A 21938-nucleotide genomic window follows, 5' to 3' on the forward strand; every position below is an offset into this window, starting at 1 on the left:
CAAAACTGGACACAGCACTCCAGATGTGGTCTCACTAGGGCTGAGTAGAGGGGGAGGATAACCTCCTTTGATCTGCTGGCCGCACTCCTTTTAATGCACCTCAGGATACCGTTGGCCTTCTTGGCCACAAGGGCACAGTGCTGGTTCACGGACAACCCTTCAATCTGGCAAATCACCATTTCCTAGCAAAATTTTCTAGCAAAAACATTGCTAGATCTCTTTTTTGTTTCTGAACTCACATTACATTTTTCCAGTGCTTTCCCTATAAACTAAACAAGTGATCAAGTGATCAAGAAATAAATAATGTGATAGATTTTAAATTTTTCATAGTAACTATCACAGACTTTTCTATTAGCCCAGTTTGATGCTATGCCCTGTAGGCCAGCCAGTACTTCTCTCTTGGCCACCTCTCACAGATATCTCTGCAGTGTCTCAGCAACTTAAGATGCAACCACAAACATACGAGTTTTCATAAAGGCAATGCTGCAAGAGGAAAATGTGTTTAATGAGCTCCTTCTCTGCCAAGATAGGCTGTAGCAAGAGCTTAAAGTGAACCCTGCTATATACATGGTGTGATCACTCATACTCATTCAAAAATTATTGTAATTATTATATTCACCTCACTTTCAGAACATCAGTGTTTTATTTCTTAACAGAAATGTCCCAATATGTGTAGATTTGGGGATGTTCAAATCAGACTTGCTCTAACCTGACCAATTCCAGGCAGCTCCCTTTGCTTGCCAACAGATGCCAGCAAGGCAATTCATCCATATGGAGACCTCCAGAAGTACTGAGCACCAATTCCCCATTCACCAACAGCTGTCATGCTGACGTTCCTCCTTTTAAATCTCTAGTCTTCTACCTAAACCAGAAAGTACAGTAAGGAATATAGTCTGGGAAAATCCAGTCTCCTGCTTCCTGTTCATTTCTGTCAAAGAAAGGAACATGGTAGCCAAAAGTGGACTTTCTGTATGTTATAGGGATATAACTTAGGCCCAAGAAGTTCCTGCAGGCACATAACCAGCTGTGTATTAGATTGGCACTCATCTTGGTATCTCGCAACCAAATCTAGAGATGGCTATTTTGTCTGCTTTTAGAAACATGTGGGAGGGAATCCTGGAAGATAGCAGTGAAAATGTTATGGAGGGGTGTTGTGGGTAAATAAAACATAGAGTGGGGAGCTTAAAACTGGGTCTCTATGTTGTTCCCAGCCAATGTCTTCTGCTACTTTTGTGGATGATATAATACTTTAAATCCATTTGTCCTTGTGCTATTTCAGTGATTTGAGGCACTCAGATCACCAGTTAGCAGGAATTTTATTCACCTGTTTGTTTGGTATTTAGAAGGCAGAGCTGATGCACCAGCATGCAGAGAAACGTCTACAGGAACAGAAAGAAATGAGAGAGCTGGTGGAGCAGGTCGTGGAAGGACACAAGAATGCAAAGCAAGCAAAAATAAAGCTCCAGAAATACAAACAGCAAATAGGTATTTATATATTGTCAGAAGAATGAGAGATGATGCCAAATGTCCCCAAATTATCTTAGTGGGCCAATTACAAGTTTTACACAAAGGAAAGGGAAGTTTAGGGAAAGATCCAGGCTGTACATTTCTATGAATGCATGAATATGAATTCCAGGAATAAGTTGGTAATGGGTGGATCAGAAATTCTAAGCTACTGGCCATGGGAATTACTCTTTGTTTGAAAGGCAGAAATACAGCATTAATGTTCTGCAACTAGTTTCCCTTCCATGTAGAAGTAGCATACGTGAATAACTGTGATTTTGTCAAATCAAGTTATGAAGCTCAGATTGTTGTGATTCATATCGTTAAGAGAGGATTTGCCTAGCAACCACTGTGAAGGAATCATGGCTCAAGATTATTGTCTTCTCCAGAGAAGGCGGCTGTAGCTAAGGAAAGAAAAGCCATCTCCTAGAAGGACAGTATCACAAGGGAGAAGGATGTACCACCTCCAAGACAGTCCAGTTGTTAGGATGAAGGGGAATAATGTTACTCATCCTCCACTATTCTTGAAGATAATTCTACAGTTAATGCATTAGCTAATGAAATCCATGGAGAAGGCTGTTCTGACTGGCATGGCTGTACATATCCCAGTGCAACGCCATGTTAACATCTACTGTATGAACAGGTTGCCTCTAGTTGTGCATATTTTGGTGAGCAGACTTTTCTCTCCTCATGCATCTCCATACTTCTATCAGTAAGGGTTGAGGGTGGCAGAGGGTTTTAGTCACTCTGAAATGGCCTAGTAAAGCCTACCAGCCTTTGCAATTCAATTATTTCTATCAAAACTATGAATATTTGCTATTGTATAATATCCTTTTATTAAATAATGAAACAGAATGCACTAATTAGAACAGAAATGACAAAGCAGTAATTCAAAGTGATTATGTATATATACAGTACCTTTATGTGTTGAATAGAATGATAGATAGTGGAGGTGGGAAGTATTAATTTGTTTCTCTAATCATCCCTCCCACCAATGCCAAGCTGTTCCCTCAAGTACCTTTAGATCAGTATTATTGTTATTCACAAATGCATATGAATTTTCCTCCAGATGGACTACTTGTTAAAACATGCAGCCAGCTAACAGAGATTAGTTCTTTTATTTCAGTTCAGGAAGTTTGTGAAGAAAATCGAGAACTTCTTCGGCAAGCTTTAGAAGAAGAGGAGGAGAAGCTAAGGAAAAGATATGAACTAATTCAACAAATACGAGCTATTGAGTCTTTACCAAGCCTCAGACACAAGTTTGTTGATTTAACTGAGGTAAGCTTAAAAGGAAAAACTACTATTTTTACATAAAAGGATATTGTATATGTTTCACACATTCAGAGGAATTGCATACTGTATGCAGATATACCACAGTCTGGGTGCATAGCATTAAGTACAGTGACCCCATGACACAAAGGTTAGATCTGAACTGGAACTTTCACAAAGTTTTTAAAATTAAAATTTTACCAGGAAGAATATTCTGATGGTAAGTTAAATCTTAAAGCCCTTGAACTTTGTTTGAATATTTCCAGTAGCATCTGGGTTTCCCGATATCTTTCAAAAAGAGACTGGTAAGTGATTGCAACACAAATTCAGAGATTTGTCAGTCCTGGGTAAGGACTAAATGAACACAAAGTTTGGACTGATGTACAGTTGTTCATATTGTAGTGGTGATCGCCATGGCATTAGCAAAATTAATTTCCTTTTCTTTCAAAACTGTGAGCATTCAGGTATGAAAAAGAATGTCACGAGAACCCAAAACCTGCTAGGCTGTTTTGCGTGTACTGTGCAAATAACTTGTGTGAGTGTGCTTAGGTCTACGGTACATGCATCCCAAACTCCTTGGACTTACTATTGATGCATGACAACTGAGATTTCCTGAGACTGGGCTTTGCAATGCCCACTTTTGCAGAACTTCCAGACTTAGGCAGCATCTGGAAATCTGTTCTCTTACCACTAAATCAGAAACAGAGTAGCTGAAAATACTCTCCCATTTCTCTTATCCACACTGAAAGAAGAATAATGTAGAATAATATAAAATTGCACTACCAATTTTAAATATAATCCTTTTGGGTTTTTTCTTTCATTTCATGAATATTCAAATGAGGATCACAAATTAAAAAACCATCATGGCTACTCTGCAGAAACCATACAAAAGGAACAGGTCTTCCTTCCCTGGGGCTGATGGAACAGTCAATATGATGCTTTGATTTTATCTCCTGCTCCTCTGAATAGAACTGAGCCATTCGTTTATTCCAAAGCTACCTACTATCTTTGCAACCATCAGATATCCCCCATCTCATTTATCAGATTTTAGAACACATTCAATCTTCATGTTTGAAATAAGTGAACAAGAATAAATTCAGGTCCCCAGATGTCCCATCCTCCTTTACTCTCTTTGGTTGCCTTTATGGCTGTTGCCATCACTTCTCCACTTTTTTTCCAGCCAAAGTCAGCAATTCTCTTTTTTCAAACCCAGAATCACTCTACCCATTTGTGGAGAAATACTCCTGAACCACAAAGGAAAAAGCAGGGAAAAAAGTGAAGAGCACAAAGAATTATTGTACACCACAGGTACTGTAAACTGTCTGCACGGAAATGCCAAAAGGTACTCCAATCTATAGGTCTTTTACTGCTTTGGATAGAGTTGCACATGGTGTCAACCCTAAGCAGAGCCTTTAGCTGGTGTCATGGCATATTTGTTACCCAGATGGTTCAGTCACAAGATGTAAGCTGCAGAGGCACAATAGTATGATGTAGTTGGATGTGGAAATGTCATTACTTCTTCAGTTACAACAACTTCTGTAAAATTATGCAGGCTCTCATTCAGGAAAATGAAGGTGACTGGAATGTCAGTACTTTCTTATTTCTAAACCTAGTTCATTTCATTGCCACTTACAGTGGCTGTTGATCCCTCACATAGAGCTTCCACTGAAATACTGTTTGTTGCTCAGTACGGAATGTGGCTTTAAATACATTTTCTCATCTAGTTCATCTCAAAAGAAAAAGCAGGAAAACACATATTTCAAGTCATATATGAAAAACCCATTCAAAATTCAAGCTTAACCTATGCGTAAGGTTACTAAAGTGTAAGGTTGCTGAAAATGGAGTCACCATAAAGGTCATATTACAAGAAAATGGACCTGAATTATATGGATGGACTATTAGATGGATAAGAAATTGGCTGGATGGCCATATCCAAAGAGTTATAGTCAATGGCTCAATGTCCAAGTGGAAACCAGTAATGAATGGTATCCCCCAAGGGTCTGTACTGGGACCAATGCTATTTAATATCTTCCCTAATGCTGCAGTGGGACTAAGTGCACCCTCAGCAAGTTTGCAGATGACTCAAGCTGGGTGGTGCCATTGATACACTTAAGGAGAGGGACCTGGACAGGCTTGAGGAATGTGCCCATATGAACCTCATGAAGTTCAGCAAGGCCAAGTGCAAGGTCCTGCACCTGGGTAGGGGCAATCCCCAATATCAATACAGATTGGGGGATGAATTGATTGAGAATAACCCTGCAGAGAAGGACTTCAGGATATTGGTAGCTGAAAAATTTTATATAAGCTGGCAATGTGCACTTGCAGCCTTGAGACCCAATCATATCCTGGGCTGCACACGTCTTTTTAAGTGTGACCAGCAGGTCGAGGAAGATGATACTCCCTCTGTACTCTGCTCTAGTGAGACCCCACCTGGAGTACTGCATCCAGTTCTGGGGCCTCCAGCACAGGAAATACACAGACCTGCTGGAGCGGGTCCAGAGGAGGGCCACAAAAATGATCCAAGGGCTGGAGCACCTCTCCTATGAGGACAGGCTGAGAGAGTTGGGGTTGTTCAACCTGGAGAAGAGAAGGCTGTGGGGAGGCCTTATTGCAGCCTTGCAGTATATAAAGCGGCTTATAAGAAAGACAGAGAAAGATATTTTACCAAGATCTGTAGTGATAGGACAAGAGGCAATGGTTTGAAACTGAAAGAGGGTAGATTGGACATAAGGAAGAAATTTTTTTACAATGAGGATGGTGAGGCACTGGAACAGGTTGCCCAAAGAGGTTGTGGATGCCCCATCCCTGGAAGTGTTCAAGGCCAGGTTGGATGAGGCTTTGAGCAACTTGATCTAGTGAAAGATGTCCCTGCCCATGGCAGGGGGGGTTGGACTACGTGGTTTTTAGAGATCCCTTCCAACCCAGATCATTCTATGATTCTATATCTCAACTTCACAGTTGCCTTATATTCACTATTACAATAGCTGTCTGAGTGAATTAGCACACTTTTGGTGATAGCTTGCCCTGTTTTTTAATTTGTACAAAAGACTTTTTCAGACTTAGTGAAATTAAGTATGTGTCCATAAATTCTCATTCACTGTCATAATTTTTAAAGTACCCAGTTCTTCCCTTGATGGTACTTAAGTTGCATGAATACCAGCATTATCTACTGCATGAGTATAAGACTTTTCATATTTTAGGAACCACTTCACTGTCTTTACTGAATATTTTTGAAATGCAGACACTCAAAATACTCAGCTTCTACCATTCTATGTTTCTACAAATTCTTTTTCCTGGACCTTTTCAGTGTCTGCTTGCCATGCTCAAACACTACCACCGGTATATATGCCCTGTTGGAAAACATTTTCCTTTCACTTCCTGTGAATACAACTTGACAGTCACTGACTAGTTTAGATTAGAGGCAAGGTATAGCACTTGCTGTTTGCAAATTCATTCTAAAATGAAATCTGAGGGGAGATAAATGATCATTTACTGTTTCAGTAACCTATGGTAGTACATATTTTTCAGAGAGATGCAAAAACAAAGACTTCTTAATATTGAACTCATATCAATCTGATGCTACCGGTGACCATTTTTTAGGTCATGTTTGGTATGCATGAGGAGTGTAGAAGTAGAAACCACTGAGCCAAAATTGAAGGGTCAGGCTTTAGGTGAAAAACCAGTGATGATCTCTTCTTACTGACTCAACTTTTGAAGCTTTAGAAAGAGAAGCTCTGTGGACCAACACTGCAGGAGAGGCTTTTGGAAATCTTTGAAAAGTCCCCAGAGATGGCCATCCAAGACACATTCTTCTTCACTGACAAGCTTGTGTCATTAGATTCTCCAGACTGACTCGGTAATAATCGCCCATAAGCACCAATGTTGTAAAGGAAGAGAGCCAAGCCTGGTTTTTTTGTGGTACTCTATTTTGTCACTTTATTGCCCCTGACCCCCACACCCCCTTACTGTTTTCTTCATCTCTCTTGGCTTTCCCCCTATTTCATGGACTCACTGCTCTGAACAGCCAGAGAATGGTCACTGGAGGACGAGTACCTGACTAGATTGCTTAGATGGCATCCCAGACTGCAGAAGAGGGATGGGACCCAGGTCAATTATTGCAGCCAAACTGACAATCTGAGCATCTATCTGTGACAGAGCATTGTGCTCTTTTCCTGGCTTTTTTTTCCTTCCCCTTCATGTTCTATTTTGTGAAAAGCTCAAAAGCAGAAAGGCGACTACTATTCTGTCAACAACTTCTTCAGTATTCAATACAAGGGCTGTTTTTTCCCTGCTAAAAAGGATTGCTTGAAAAAAGGAAAGCTTTTTAACTGAATAATATCTCTCCATTAAAAGGATTTTAATGAGTTTTACTTGCATATGTTTATCGTTAGCACTTAATTTCAGTCTGAGAAATACAATTTGGAGGAGTGGTATTTCTTTTGGATTCCACACACACACACACCCCTGTCACTATTTCTATGGAACTAAGTAGAGCAAGGTCTTCTGATTAAAATCCTAACCAGTGTTTCACTCTTAGTGTTATACAACTGTATAGCACAAGTCAGGTTAGCATCCTGACTTCTTGCACCCATGTATGCCTTTATGACATGCCATGGTACAAGATACACACCAAAGATGTGTACCAAAACTGTGTTAAGATAGACAGAAGAATATTATTTTGTGTGAAATGGATTAAATTTTGCAAAGAAAGCTACACAGAAGCTCTATATTTGTGTGGGTTTATGCAAGTTTTCCATATATGCTGATGTAGATATGTGTAGACAAAAGGAAGGGAAGACTATTTGTAAGAGCAATGGCCTAAAACTTCAGGTGTTCACAAACCTGTTTGGAAATTATCTGTCTTTGAATGCAAACTAAGGTGCAGAAGTCTCTCATTATGTCTCAGAATTGGGCTCATTATCACTCGAATTGCAAAGTGGATTTTAAAAAGCCTTCATTAAACATTCAGGTTTGAATATTTTAACTTTGGGTATTAAGATCGGAATTTCCTGGGTACAAAGCATTGCTTAGTCCTAGTCCTTTCAGATAAAAATAGTAGATGCCATCATAGATCAAATCCATAATTTGGAAATAGCAAAATACAAAAAAATCATATTTTTTACTGTAAAGTCTGTTCTGGTTTTACAAACTGAAACATATGCAGTTTTACACACTTAAAAACTGCAAAAGTCTTATTAAAACTAAAAGATAAGTCAACTAGAATTTTTTTGATAGTAAATGTGTTGTATTTACGATTAATCTACTATATATTTCAGTGCTTTTTAATTAAAATTTTTATGAGCCTTGTGTTTTAACACATATGAAAGGTAAGCCTTAAAAACAGCTTCTGAATAATGGGTTAGGGCTGACCCTATCTTTCCTGTAGTCAAAATATGTTCAGCATGATTTGGAACACAATCAAAATATTCTGGTTTTACTCATTTACTCTCCCCTTGATATTTACAGTGTTATTTAAACCTATATTTCATGTTCTCTAGACTGGTGGCCATGGTTTAATTTGTGAAATGTCAATAGTGGAACTACGTGAACGCCTCGCTCTACTCAGAGAAGCACAGAAGGCAGCAGAGGAAGAGAAGAGAGACCAGATAATTCATGAAAAACAAGCTAAGGAACAACTTCTTCTAGACAAACTGGACCAGATTTCCCTGTTCAGAGCAGAACTTGGACGAGCAGCTGCTTTAAAGTCAGTATCAAACAGCATGTGACATTTAAGACATTGCAACTTTGTTAATATTTTGCTAGCCCCTTGAGGAATAAAAACAGTAGAGAGCAAAATACTGCCCTTCTATAAATGAGTATGACTTTTGTCAAGGATTATACTGGGGCCAGAATTTCCTCTTTATTGACAATAATTTACATCAGATTTAACAAATCTTTTTCAACATTTTGAATTTATGGTTGAAGACACTCCGTAAGCTAGTGTTGACAGTATTGCCGCAGAATTCAGAGCCAATATTATATATTCAGAAATAAGTTCTACCTTTCATCTGTTCTTTTTCAGCTAATCAGAACTAATTTGATTTTATTAGAATCATTCTAGCTTGCTACTTAAAGTGGTTTCTCATTTTCATTGAAACCAATACATTACGGCTGTAGTATTCTTCCTTGAACTTCATTTATTATATGAAAAGGCAGGCCTTACTCTAGAAGTTTAAAATATTTTAGGAAGAAGATTTTCTGATAACAATAATAAGTTATAAATTAAATATTTTATAGCAGTAGATCAAAGAGAAAAATCTTTGCTTACAGGCTCTGATAAAATTTTGTATTCATTATTCATATTTATTATTCATTATCATATTTATTATTCATTGTCATGAAGGATCCATAACCATCATAGATGCTTCACATATGCAGAAGACAGGTCCCTTCCACAAAGAGTTTAAAATCTAAGTACAGCTATTTACAAATAAAGCTGAGCAGGAAGAAAGCCTGTGTAAAAGTGTAAAATATGGCACACCTTTTGGTCTTATGCCATTTTTGCTGTATCTTGACTATTTGCCAATGTTTTCTTGCAAGCTGTCTTTCACCTTTTCCCTTTTGTGTGTTTGAGAGGTTAGTCCTTGTCTTGCCATATTTATTCCGCACAGTTCAGGCTGGCATTCTGAAGACATATTCTGTCAGGCTAAAACCGCATGTCTTTAGACATATCTTAGATTTGTGTTTATTGCTGAAATACCAAAGGTGGCTTCCTAGAGTTAAATTCATGTAATTGATTTATCACCCAATTCTAAATCTCAATTACCAAAGGCAGTATTGATGTATTCATTTAACTAGTTTTCACTAGTCCCAACTCTGATATGGTTTGTTGGTGATAGTTAATCTCGACAGACTGAGGTTTTATTATGTTAGTACTTAAGAAGATAGTTTAATGAATTTAACGAATAAATAACTGCAGCTGCAGTGGATTGACTGCATAGATCAGTGACCCTCTCTTCTATGGCATATATCGAGAAAAGATTTTAAGATTAAAGAACCTGAAATGGAGTTGGAGCTGGAAATACACTCTCATCACTGAACATTCACTGTTGTAAAAGCCTGTGGGAGAACTCAAGCCATCGCTTTCCACTAGAGGTGCAAACAAGGCATTAAGAATACTACATAAAACCTGTTTCACTAGCAACTACATAAAGAATCATTTGTTATGCTAGATGTGCAGTCTGTGAATTTTGTATAGTGCTTGGCTTCTTTAAAGCAGACATTTTGGCTTAATTCAGATCTAAAACTGTTCTGATACCAAAATAAGCTATGCTTGAATGAGAAGCAAACTTCGATTCACTTTTTGTCCTGACATTTGAATTGTTTTTTAGAACAGACCAGCATGCCAAAGATGGTAGAATCCAAATGAAATTAAACACTTAATTTGCAAGCTTCTAGTCAGGCTCATGATAAGTAACACAGTAATTTTAATGGAGCCCTGTTTGCTCTCCAAATAAAGAAAATACCAAGTTTCATTATATATGTTATAAGACATTTCCTTTCATGGCTCCCAGGCAATTTATGTACGTAACTTGGGAGTATCTACTATAAAGAGGCATCATCAAAGTATACCAGAAATGTTGTTGTTTGGGAATGTATTTAATGCATCTTCATCTAGAATGCAAATTGATGGTATTATTTCAGATAATATAGAAGTACAGCATGCTGGCCTATTTACAAATGCTAGACACTTTGCTGCAGCTTTTACTTATCTCTGAACGAACTATAGGCTTTGTGTGTTAAACCTGATTTACAAATCTTGAATTCTGAAATATCTATCAAGTCAACATGAGTAATTGTGTGGGTTGTATTATTGATACACTGCACAGGAGATGTAAAAAGCAAATTTTTATGTTTACAGAATTAAATCATAATTATAGGGATAGAATAGCAAATCTTACCAATATTCTTCATAAGAAAGCCTTATGCATCAATATCAAAGTACATGTTGTATCTTAAATTTCATTATGTTGAAGGCTACTGCTAATCAGCTGAAGTTTGGCAGCTAAGCTTTGCTAAATAGATGTGCTTTAGTTAGTGTCAGCTGGAGTTTAATTGGGTCTCTACCAAGCAGGTTCCTTTCAGTATCATTTACAAACAGATGTACATCAACACAAAAGAAGCACATTGAGCAAGCATATGATGAGCTATATTAAACAAAATAGGAAATGGAACATGAAAAATTACAGAGACATCAGCCTTTAATAGACTGAAAGCTGTGACATCCATTGCAGCACTGGCTTTGTGAGTACTTGCAGAACACTTAAGAATCAATTCAGTATATATGCAGGACGCCCCTTTAATTGCTAGAATTTCACACAGTTTGAAAATCAGCACTGGCATATGAAGTGGTCAAACATTTGCGTTCTCAGCTTTCGAACATGAGCACCAAAGTTTTATGAGTGTTTGAATACATGCTAATGTACTAAAGTTATGTGCTTGTGTACTTCAGGTACAATTCCTTCTCATTCCAGTGAGGCTACATCTATTACTCCAACTAATTTAATGCACTAAGAATCAAGCAACAGATCAAACGATTTGGTGCTGAGGCTCCCTCCATCCACATTATTTGTGGTTTGAGGGGGGTTACTTTGGGTTGGATTTAGTCTGGTCTTGAGACTGAATACTCTCACCATTCATGTTGTTTAAAGCTGTCCAGAGGAAAGTTATCTCACAAAACTTCACATACTCAATTCCTTGCTCTTCTGCAAGCCCGTCTAATGAACACCACACTATCCTTTTGTTTGTCTCACATAGATGGCAGTGGTGCCACTATCCATGTCCCCATCAGCCACTGCCACAACACATAAGGTACAGAGAAGCCAGCCTTTTTTTTTTTTTTTTTTTTTGGCTCATGTTCCTGCCTTGTTTGTTTTCCTGCTCATTTTCAAGTGACAGGACAGTGCCTGCTGCCTGAGCCTCCTCCCCTCTCTAAGCCAGGGCAACAGCCAGGTAAAGGTAGCAGCTGCTGTTCCAGGGTGACACTCTGAACTGTCACTAATCCTCCTTGACTTCCCTGTGTATGAGGAAGAAGAATCAGAAAATCGTTACAAGGAACAAGATGCACAGAATCCCACCAGCGCAAAAGTTTACCATGTCCCCATCTGGCACTGTCGTAACGATGTAGCACGCTGGGGTTTCAGCACCGGATTACAAACGATGGTGTGTTTGCCAAGGTGGCAAAACACTCCTTTCTCTTCCTGCCACTGCCAGTGCTCAAACCCCTCCTTGCCAAGGGGCACTGAGCACACACCAGTGTAACGCTTCTCTCTTGGCCCAAACTGGGGAGGGGTAGAAATAGTGTGAGGGCAGCCATGGCAGCAGGACAAGGGGAAAGGCTGGTTATGAGGAGGGAGAGGAGAACGAGCAGAAGGGAGGGTTATGGATGGATGGCTGTGACAGTCCTTTCCAAGCAGAACAAGCTCCCTAAAGCAGGTGTTCCGTGGGGTGTCCAGGTCTGACTTATGGGGTCAAAGACCTTCTGGGTGAGGAGGAGAGAATGGAGCCCCATCCTCAAAACCCTGTAGGATGCCCTGGCAGCACAACCCTGTGATGCAGCACACAACTGAGGGAAGGGGCAGACAGCACCATGCCATCCCTATGTGTGGCTGTTGCTTCAGTTCTTCAAAAACATAGCCTAAAATAATTTAAAAAGTGAAATAATTAGCAATATAAGGGACTTTGGTGCTTCATAATATTTGTGATTTCATTAATTTCACAAATTTAATAAATACTTAAGAGTTCTGTTTGTGTTTGCAATAAGGACGGTAAGATTTAGTTTCTCAGTCCCTCCTGCTGGTAGTGAGTTCTTCACTAGCATTGAAACAGAATGAGGAAATGTATCAGAAATGATGGATCAGAAATTTAAATATGTGAAGAGAGGGTATAAATAAGACAGAGACAGGCTCTTCTCAGTGGTGACCAATGAGAGGACAAGAGATACAAGAGGAAACACAGGATGGTCCCTCTGAACACCAGGAAACACTTATTTGCTGTGAGTGTGATGGAGCACTGGCACAGGTTGCCCAGAGAGGCTGTGGAGTCTCCATCCTTGGAGATACTGAGAAGCTGCCTGGATGCAGTCCTGGGCATCTGGCTCTAGATGGTCCTGCTTGAGCAGGTGAGGGTGGACAAGATGACCTCCAGAGGTCCCTTCCACATTCAGCCATTCTATGATTCTGCAAATGAACTTTGATTATACAGCTTCATAATCTTTATTTCAAATTAGGAAAACACCATTATGGATAACAGTCACTTTCACACCTAAAATTAGGTGATTAATGAGTAAATTGTTTTGGAATGGAGACAGATTTTGAGTGCTTAAATCCCTCACATTAGTACAAAATAGCGATCAATCTAATAGTGTGGTGTTCTCAGATGTCACAATAATAACTCCCTCAACAGTGAACTATTAACAGTTAGATACATTAATTTTCCTCAGTGCAATAACTAAGCATTCACTGCAATAACTAAGAATTATATAGCACAGGACAGAAAAAAAACCCAAGGTATTGTGAAGTACAGTCCTAGTCACTGAGACAGAGAGTATGAGGAAATTTTTAAAAAGTTGTTTACTGCACTATAAGGCAATCCTACTTCTGCCTTCAGAAATATATTTGTGTTTATTGCACAAGACTTCATTTCATAAGGTGAGCTTATAAATACACTCCTATCTGCTTAAGTTGATACTTTGGTGCCTAGAATGGTCAAGTAGCCGTTTTTACTCCATCTCCTACAAGTATTGAGACAGTGAGAGCTGTCATACATCTGTGTCCTTACACTTTTGATGCACAGGTGGAGTTTAAAAATGTGGTTTTCAGGAGGGATCCTCTGTGCAAATCTTCAGATTCCCCATTTTTTAAACACAGCTGAGAAGACCCAGTCCAACTGTTCCAATTGTTTTCACTTCCTACAGGAAAATCTGTCATGTTGAATTGCTGCTTCTTCAGCAGGAGGCCAGATGACCTACTGGACCTAGAGTCCATTTGGCCAGATGCTAAAATTGCAGGGCAGATAGTTAAATAATTACAAGGGATATGTAAATAAGAAGACACTGGACTGCCAACTCTGTTACAAGTTTGTAAAATGTAAAGTAAAAAAATACTTACATATTTTTAAAATTCATTCTGTTCACTAAGGAAATCACTGAGACAACAAATACTGCAGTTTATGATGCCTGGAACGTTATTTTAAGTAGAAAGACACTTATATTTTAGCCATCACTGACGGAATTGTTCTGTACTTCATCATAGTAAGCCAAAATCTTTCTGCTGTTCACTGTACACATAGCTTACATGGAAAATAAATAGTGAATGAAATAGGTGGTAGATAAAGAAAATGTCACTGTTTCCTTATATATGCATATTCTGTTGAATCTTTCATTAATCCCTTACTTTTCCTCCTTTGAGTAGTTTATACGTACGCCCCACACTACTACAAACTTCCATAAGCACATTCAAGAATCTCATTTCATTCTTTAACACTGAAAGGTCACTAAGCAAAAACTAGAGTTAAACCATTTCAAATACATGCAGACTTCAAAAACATGACACATTTTTTCAAAGTCTTTGCTAGGGAAATATTTTTTCAATTGTGGCAGACTCATAAAGGGATGGAAGACTCTTGTCTGAAACCAAAAGAAAAGAATATTAACAAATCCTCTTTTGGACCAACGATTTGATGTTATATTTTAGGAACTAGTATGATTCTTAAAGATTGGTTTTCATTCAAGGTGCTCAAGCTAGTAAATAAACTTTAAAGTAAAATTAAAATGGTTTCTCCATATTTGTTTTCATAAATTATCACACCATTTTCTGTTGAATCTGGAGAGGATTTTTCTAACTATGTACTACTCCATTCTGACTGGCTGTTACCTTAATTCCTTAGGATATATGTGATATGGGGTGACAGAGATTGTATGAACTACTTTTATCATGATTCCTGAAAGTTCTCAACTGACCATCACAGAAAACCAGAATTTTAACATTTATTTTTTCATTCCTTCCTCTCTTTGAGTTTCTGTTATGATGTGGTGTGGCATCTGAAAAGCTACGGATTGGCAGCTTTTTGGAATAGCGTAGAAGACTGGCACATGACTTCACATAGAAGAGGACTGAATATTAGTCTGAGTATAAGCAACTATTTACAATGTTAATTCAGGAGCAGCTGCTGCTGCTTCATGATGTTAAACCTCTTGCTGTATTTCCTATAATTGTATTTACAAGAATCTGGATTTGCATGTAATGAAAGGTTTTGTTGCTTGTTCCCACTGACAATATTTAATCATCAAGTGTTTACATAAAACCTTATTGTTATATTCTCCTATATCCCTTGGAATGCAATGCCTTGTTACAATGCAAATAGACATAATCCATGTTCTCAATTATATGACATGATAGTGCACGATTTTTAGATTTACAGAATAGTGTTAAAAATTAATCTCAGTGTAGCAGAGTATGTCACAGTATTAAAGAGGATAAGGAAGTGTTATCGTAACCAGATAGCATGACACAAAGTGCAGAGAGGTTCAGGAAGTGTCTCAGGAAAGCAACTGGAAACGAGAAGCTAAGCTGAACCATGCCCCTTATATAGAGTTCACAGTCATTTCAGAACGTAACACAGGTCAAACCTTCCCTTCATCCAGCTCCTGAGGATTTTGGGAACTGTAGTCCAGAATGGCTGCTCTAAAGAACACCTCTTACGGGGAGTTTTCTGTCAGCAAAGATGAAGCTAACAAGGCAGACAAAAGCCATCTCTCCCCAGATGAAAGAAGTGTTTGGATCCCTGGAATCTTGTTGCAGACACTTTAAGGCAAATTGGTGGTTTTAGCATCAGAAGGAACTTCCTCCAGCTCCTTGAGAAGAGTGGGCCTTATACTGAAAACACTGTGATATAAGACCGAGGAGATAAGGGAAGAGTTATGTTGTAATACATTTCCAAGGGGCACCCTGTCTGTGAAATTAGTCCTGCCACTGACAGAGTAACAGTCACAGGATCGCCCGAACAATGCCCCAGTGCACGCTGCTCTTGGTCATGTGGAGTCTTCATATGGTTTCCAATAACAACAATGGTAATGTTGTACTTCTGCAATATAAAAGGACCTTTTACAAAACTATCCTTGCTACCTGAGAGAAGGCATCAGATCTAACCTGGTTATGTATTATATAATTTTGTATATTATTTGGTAGGTCTAACACTTACTTTAGCTCTGATTTTGGCCAGAGAGTCACAGCTGCTCATGACATAATATTAATGCTACATCTTGATCATACTGAGCCAAATTCAAGGGCAATATTCAACATAAGAGAAAATTGGAGGTTAAGTGAATCACTGTGCAGGGTGGTGTAACCTAGAGGAAGAAGTTGTGAGTAAACTGTGCCAGTTGGGTGCAAGTAAGCAAAACCAGATAAAATGTAAACTCCAGAGGACAGAAAAGTAGCTACAATAGAAGGGGAAGAAAGGAAGACTATCTGATAACCTCTCTTATGCCTTACTTGTATGCTGCACATGGTGCTATCTGTTTATGCTCACCTAGACCCACTAACGTTAATTAGTACATCACCATCCTATAGATTCTGAATCTGGGCATTGAGATCACACAGAAAATAAAATCTTTCATTTGCCAAGGCATACAGCAATTGAGATGAATGCTAATGATCATATAAGGAAAACTCCATAGTTCTCAGAAGCAAAAAGCTGCAGTATTATCACAGGTTTTGCACATGCTTTTTCTAAAGAATGTCATGTCAGGCTTGAAACATTTCAGATATTGTCATCATGGCATCCTGTGGGAAGAAATGATTCTATACTGTTTAGTAATGCTGTTCTGTAAACAACAAGAAGCAAGTTGTGAATACTGCATTCATTGAGCTATATTATTTAAACCTGTTTTGAGTCTAGATGGTTCCCAGAAGCAAGTGAAAATTCATTATTATCAAGATAATATATGCTTAGATGGATTTATTCTGTGGGTTGATATTGTTTTACCTTCTCATTGCTTCTTTTTTATTTTGCAGGCAAGAAGAAAAGAAAAGAAAGCCCCAGTCTGGTGAAAGGCCTATGAAAGATGAACGCATTTTAAACCTGCAGAAGAAGATTGTAGAAAAAAAAACGGAGCGTAAAAAGCAAGCAGGACTCTTAAAGATTATCCCCCAGAAAACCAGCATCGCATCAAGGAAGGTCTGGGAGTTACATAAGGAGAAAAGCTCTGCAGTAGACCTGCTGTTCACAGACCTTCGCTCAACTGCCAGCACTGGCAGGGGGGCCCGAGGCAGATGGTGCCACACATGACTGGCAGCAACAGCTCCCTGCTTCCTGCCTAGGCATCATTTCTCCAAACCATGGCCTTGACCTCACCTTCTTATCACACGTTCTGCTACCGCAGAGCAGGGCTCGTCCGTATGACACTCAGCTTCCCACTTTCATTACCACACACTCACATCCCATCAAAACGACGTCGTACCCCCTGTCCCTAACTCTTGCCTTTCTCAGCTTCCAGTCACACACACGCCATACACCAAACGGGGACACTCACCTCCCGTCTCACCCCAGGCATGTTCAGTTTATCATTCCCAATGGTTTTTACCTCACCTTTCCTCAGCCTGGTCCCACAACATCAGATGGAAGCACCAGTAGCCTTGTAGGCCTTCTGCTGGTTCACACTGGTTGGGTTTCCTTAGCAAGTGTCTAAAGACAAGCAGTGAGGAACTGCTGCTCCTGCTGCTGCCGCCGCCTCTGCCATTGCCTTGTGCATGCCTAACATTTAGAAGTGGTTCATATACCAGTAGCAGTATGTGTACCACAGCATATGGAACCCTGCAGTGAACAGTCACGATGGGATCACTTTTTAAAAGCTGTACCAGCCCAATGTAAAATCAGAACTAAATCTCCCAATCCATTAAAATAATAATTCTTTACCTATTTTGTCAGAAAGTTAGATGACGCTGAATTCAATGAAGGGGAAAACTGTATTTGTCAAGTGTGTATAGTTTAAAACCCAAAATAGTGCAATCTTTCAGAGTATCAATGTTTGCTGCCTTCAGAATCCCCATTTCAGGCAAGCAAAATTTGTAGGTGCTTATATTGAAAACTAGGTCTATCTGCAGCAACAAAAACATTTAAGACCTTTTTGAAGAAAGCATTTCCTAAATTGGGGCGGCTTTCTGAACTGAGGTTTTGAACACATGCTTAAACACTTTGCTGAATGGAGTCCAGAGTAAAGTAGAAGCAATAAATGCAGACTTCAAAGGAAAGCAGCCATATAATTACACATGTGAGACATTTTTTATGTAAACAACAAGAAATTATAAATCCACAGCTAGAACTTTTGTCTAGCTGATATGGGTCTGTGTGAGTGCTGAGGTGTCATATGGTTAAGCAAGAAAGCTAGGATTTGAAAGTTGATGTTAGATTTTGTCTTTTTCTTGAGCTTCGCTTTACACAGTAAGTCTCTTAAGGTGTCACAGTGCTTTTGTTTATGTTCTGCTCAAATGTTAAGACATCTGAAAAAAAAAGAAAAAGACAGTGGAAAATATTCAAGGTTACTATAAATTATTTAGCTGTCTTGGTGTATCTTTCATTAGTGCTGTTCAGCTCTGCATGACCCAATCCAAGTGTCACTACAGGGAAGTGGGACAATTCTGGTCCGATATGTTCAGCAGCATCTTTATCCTAGTTGCACTGTGTATTGCTGAAAATGGTGTTAGTATGACTAGAGCAGAAAATTCCTCCCTTAGTTGTAATGTGGTAGGTGTCTGGCATTCGGTTTGTACTGCTACCTTTTAGGTTCCTCAATAAGCAGGAAAAAAAGGGACACTGACCCCTTGTACTGAAGTTCAAAGTCCAGATTATGGCTTCACTTACACTTGTGGTGGCCCTTTAGGCCCACTGAGTTTGTACTGCTATAAGTCAAGGTAACATTTGTTTATAAATGACTATTACATTCTTAATAAAACAGAATTTATATTGCAATTTGGAAAACTAACCATAAGAAAAACTACCATTAATGAAAAAAAAAGTACTTTTCTACCATTTTAAGCAAAGAATCAGATGAAAAAGTAGCAGCTTTCTGTTTGTTCTGAGCTTCTTTGGGAATGCTCCCTTGTGAAACCAGCTTTTGAATCAGCAAACCAGTAGAGTCTGATAGGGTTTGTGCAACTGTTCATTTATGGCTTCAAGAATAAACTGTTGGCAAGGAAAGAACATAAGGTAGCAGCACTGGAGCAAACCATCCAGATGTACTTTCATCTTGATTTAACATTTTGTGGAGTGTTGCAGCTCTGTTTAATTTGTCTTAAACTGGGCAACCACTCAAGTTACCTTACTAGTCTTCATGCCCAGTTTGATGTTGTTTCCCAATGATGTTAGCATATAAACTGTTGGCAGACAGACACGCAGACAATCGAATAGAAGTTCAGTATATCCTCTAAAGAGAACCACTACAGTCTCTGCAGTCTGATCAGCTGTGTGTCTTTTCTGCAGGATTCTTTGCAATGGAACCATTGGAAGGAACTGGAAGAGAGTCGGGAACGACGGTTCAGGATCCTTCAACGTGGCTTCATGGCCAGAGAAACAGCTCAGAAAATGGCTGCCTATGAGGCAGCAAGAAGTGGAGCCACGGCCTGTATATTGCGCTCTGAAGTAAAATAAAATACATTTGGAAGAAATTCAGGCCTGCTGGAAATCGGCCAGTGTGACCACTTACTACAAGGTTGAATTTTAAACTTTATTTCACCTTTACAGTGTGATTAGAAAAATATGAGCCGTACAGGCACAATAGAATAAAAATGTGTTAATTTTTTGGTAATAGAGTTTTATTTTTAAGCTATAATGATACATTTTTTTTCTGTTAGAATCAAAAGTTTTAAGAAACCGAAACCTTACCATAGGAGCTCCTAGAGCAGAACAGTAAATATCTGGGTAATAGTGTTGAGATCTGTATTTCTGTTATCATTGTATACTATGCCATGGTTTGCTATGCTCATCTTCCAAAAGAATAAAAATGAGGGCAAAAAACAAGCAACACTGTTTACATTTGCATCTTTTGAGAAGGCACGGTCAGCCCAAGCTCCTAACACGTCTTCTTACGTGACAGTAAGTGTGTGTAAGAAGATCACCAGTTTCAACACTGGTTTAGGGGACGAGGTAAAAACTCTTTAGAAGGTTTAGATGATGTGATAGCCTCCAGGAGCCGGAGTCTAGATTCAGTGACCCAGACAGACCATCCCTCTATTCGCAGACATGAATCTCTTCTGTCTTTAAACAGTGGAAGGAAAACGTAACATTGCTTGATCTCTTTAGGAAGCTACTTCCAGAAAAAGTCAAAACTCTGTTACTCACCTAGAAGATAATTTGCCCTCTATGATGATTTCTATACTATGTAAAACAGCCTTTAAATCACAAGACTTATTCTAGGCACAAAGCCAAGGAGGATATAAATCTGAATTAAAATCTGCAAAGCAGATGACATTAAGATGATGTAACATATTTCTATTTTAACTCGATGCCAGTTACTAAGTGTTTAATTATGGCTATTGCAAATATTTAAATTGAAGGAGACCATCGCTGACATTAGAGTCAGGCATCTGCTTTTAATGCTCTCACAACACTACATTTCTCACTTTCTACTGAAGGAAGCCTAATGGAATTCTTTTGTTGCCACCTAGCTGCGAAGATCACTTCCACAAGCTGATAAAATATGCTTTAGTTTTCATTCAGAGCAAATGCTACGGTAATCCACAAAAGTAATGTAGGACTCATGCTCAGTAGGAATAGTGAAAAGAAGGAATGATAGCAGAACTACAGAGAAGAGGGAACTATGACACTGTCTAGTAGGGGATTGTAATAGCTAAAAATGACAAACCCTTGGTGGCAGGGAGTTCTCTTCCTTTGTGGTTGTTCAGCATTCTGTTGAATTGTATTCCAGAGCAACAAAGCCAAGTGGTGACTGTAACATGTCTGTTTTCCACAGGCTAGCAATTAACAGGGCTGACAGTCATGGTTCTGGGGTATTGCATAGCTGAATAGTTCCCCTTAAACTTTTTGATGTGTATTGCATTTTGAGAATTAAAAGAAAAATAAAATCATCATTAAACAAATAGATAGGCAGGTGTATTTAGGTAGGTAATATGGAAACTTCAAAACCCCATCATACTGCATGCTTCTTCCCCTGTGATGTTGGACGCAGTTTTCAAAATTTTTACTGAATTGCAATTGTCTGATCCATAACTATTTCCTTCTCCATGTTTTCCCTGCTCTCAAATGAAAGGACTGAGGAACAGAGGACTCCAAATAATCCAGCTGTGGAATTTTTACCACCAGAAGTCACAAATAGCCCTATCGTTACTTTAGGATCTAACGCATAAAGTCATCTTCAGAATCAATGCTTTAAGGAACATAAAAGAATGTGAGTCTTTTGGGAAAAGTATCAACATCTTCCTATATTGATATTTTATGTCAATATCACTTATTGATTTTTCAGCGATGGCAGGTCTTGCAACAGAATACACAGAATAATGTTAAGAATACCACGTTCCTCCTGACAAACATGGATAACTTGGTGTTGAAGGCAGCAGATCCTACCCAGAACCACTCTGCCCCTCGTCACTAGAGCACCTTCTCTAGTATTCCTGTTCCAGCAGTGTGGTACACACAAACCTGAGGTGATCCCAAGCAGAGCCAGCAAAGGGCTGGTCGAAGTTGTTAGCGCTATGTTACAGAAGCAGCTGTAATGCCATTGGAGCCAGGTGAGCTTTGAAGCAATGCAGCTGCATTCACGCTGCTGCCTCAGGTAGTGTCTGTGGCACAACCTGGTTAATCCACGCACAGATAATTGAGAGTCAGCTGTGCCCTTACACTCATCCCACTCCACCAAAACACCTGCATGAATAATTCATGAGTAACAAAACATTGACACATTTGTTACACTGTTTGCAGCCAAAAGATGAGGGCAGGTGAACAAGGCTGACAAATCATCAGAAAAACAGACCTGCAAAATCCAAGGCTTCACCTGTCTGATCTTACTGACAAGCTCATTAAGAAACCCTTTTAGTGCCGGAAGCTGCACATCCAGAGCTCTCTTACTGCGGTATAAATGGCCAGACCACAAAAGCCTTCACATGCAACTGCAGTGTAATGAGGCCCAGATCACCTGAGCAAGACCAAGGGGT

The 21938-nt window shown here is 39.1% G+C and overlaps 1 protein-coding gene across 1 annotated transcript in view; it reads left to right on the forward strand.

Moving 5' to 3' along the window:
• The window catches only part of CFAP99 (cilia and flagella associated protein 99), a 62153-nt gene extending 42371 nt beyond the window's left edge, over positions 1-19782 (forward strand). The window contains exons 12-16 of the mRNA XM_064448989.1: positions 1344-1485; positions 2630-2781; positions 8271-8476; positions 16788-16950; positions 19252-19782. Of these exons, the coding sequence (XP_064305059.1) occupies positions 1344-1485; positions 2630-2781; positions 8271-8476; positions 16788-16950; positions 19252-19419 (831 nt within the window). The 3' untranslated portion in view covers positions 19420-19782. The remainder of the gene's footprint in view (positions 1-1343; positions 1486-2629; positions 2782-8270; positions 8477-16787; positions 16951-19251) is intronic.
• Positions 19783-21938: the final 2156 nt, after the last annotated feature.

This window comes from Phalacrocorax carbo, chromosome 4, assembly GCF_963921805.1.
Source record: "Phalacrocorax carbo chromosome 4, bPhaCar2.1, whole genome shotgun sequence".
NCBI classification, from domain to species: Eukaryota; Metazoa; Chordata; class Aves; order Suliformes; family Phalacrocoracidae; genus Phalacrocorax; species Phalacrocorax carbo.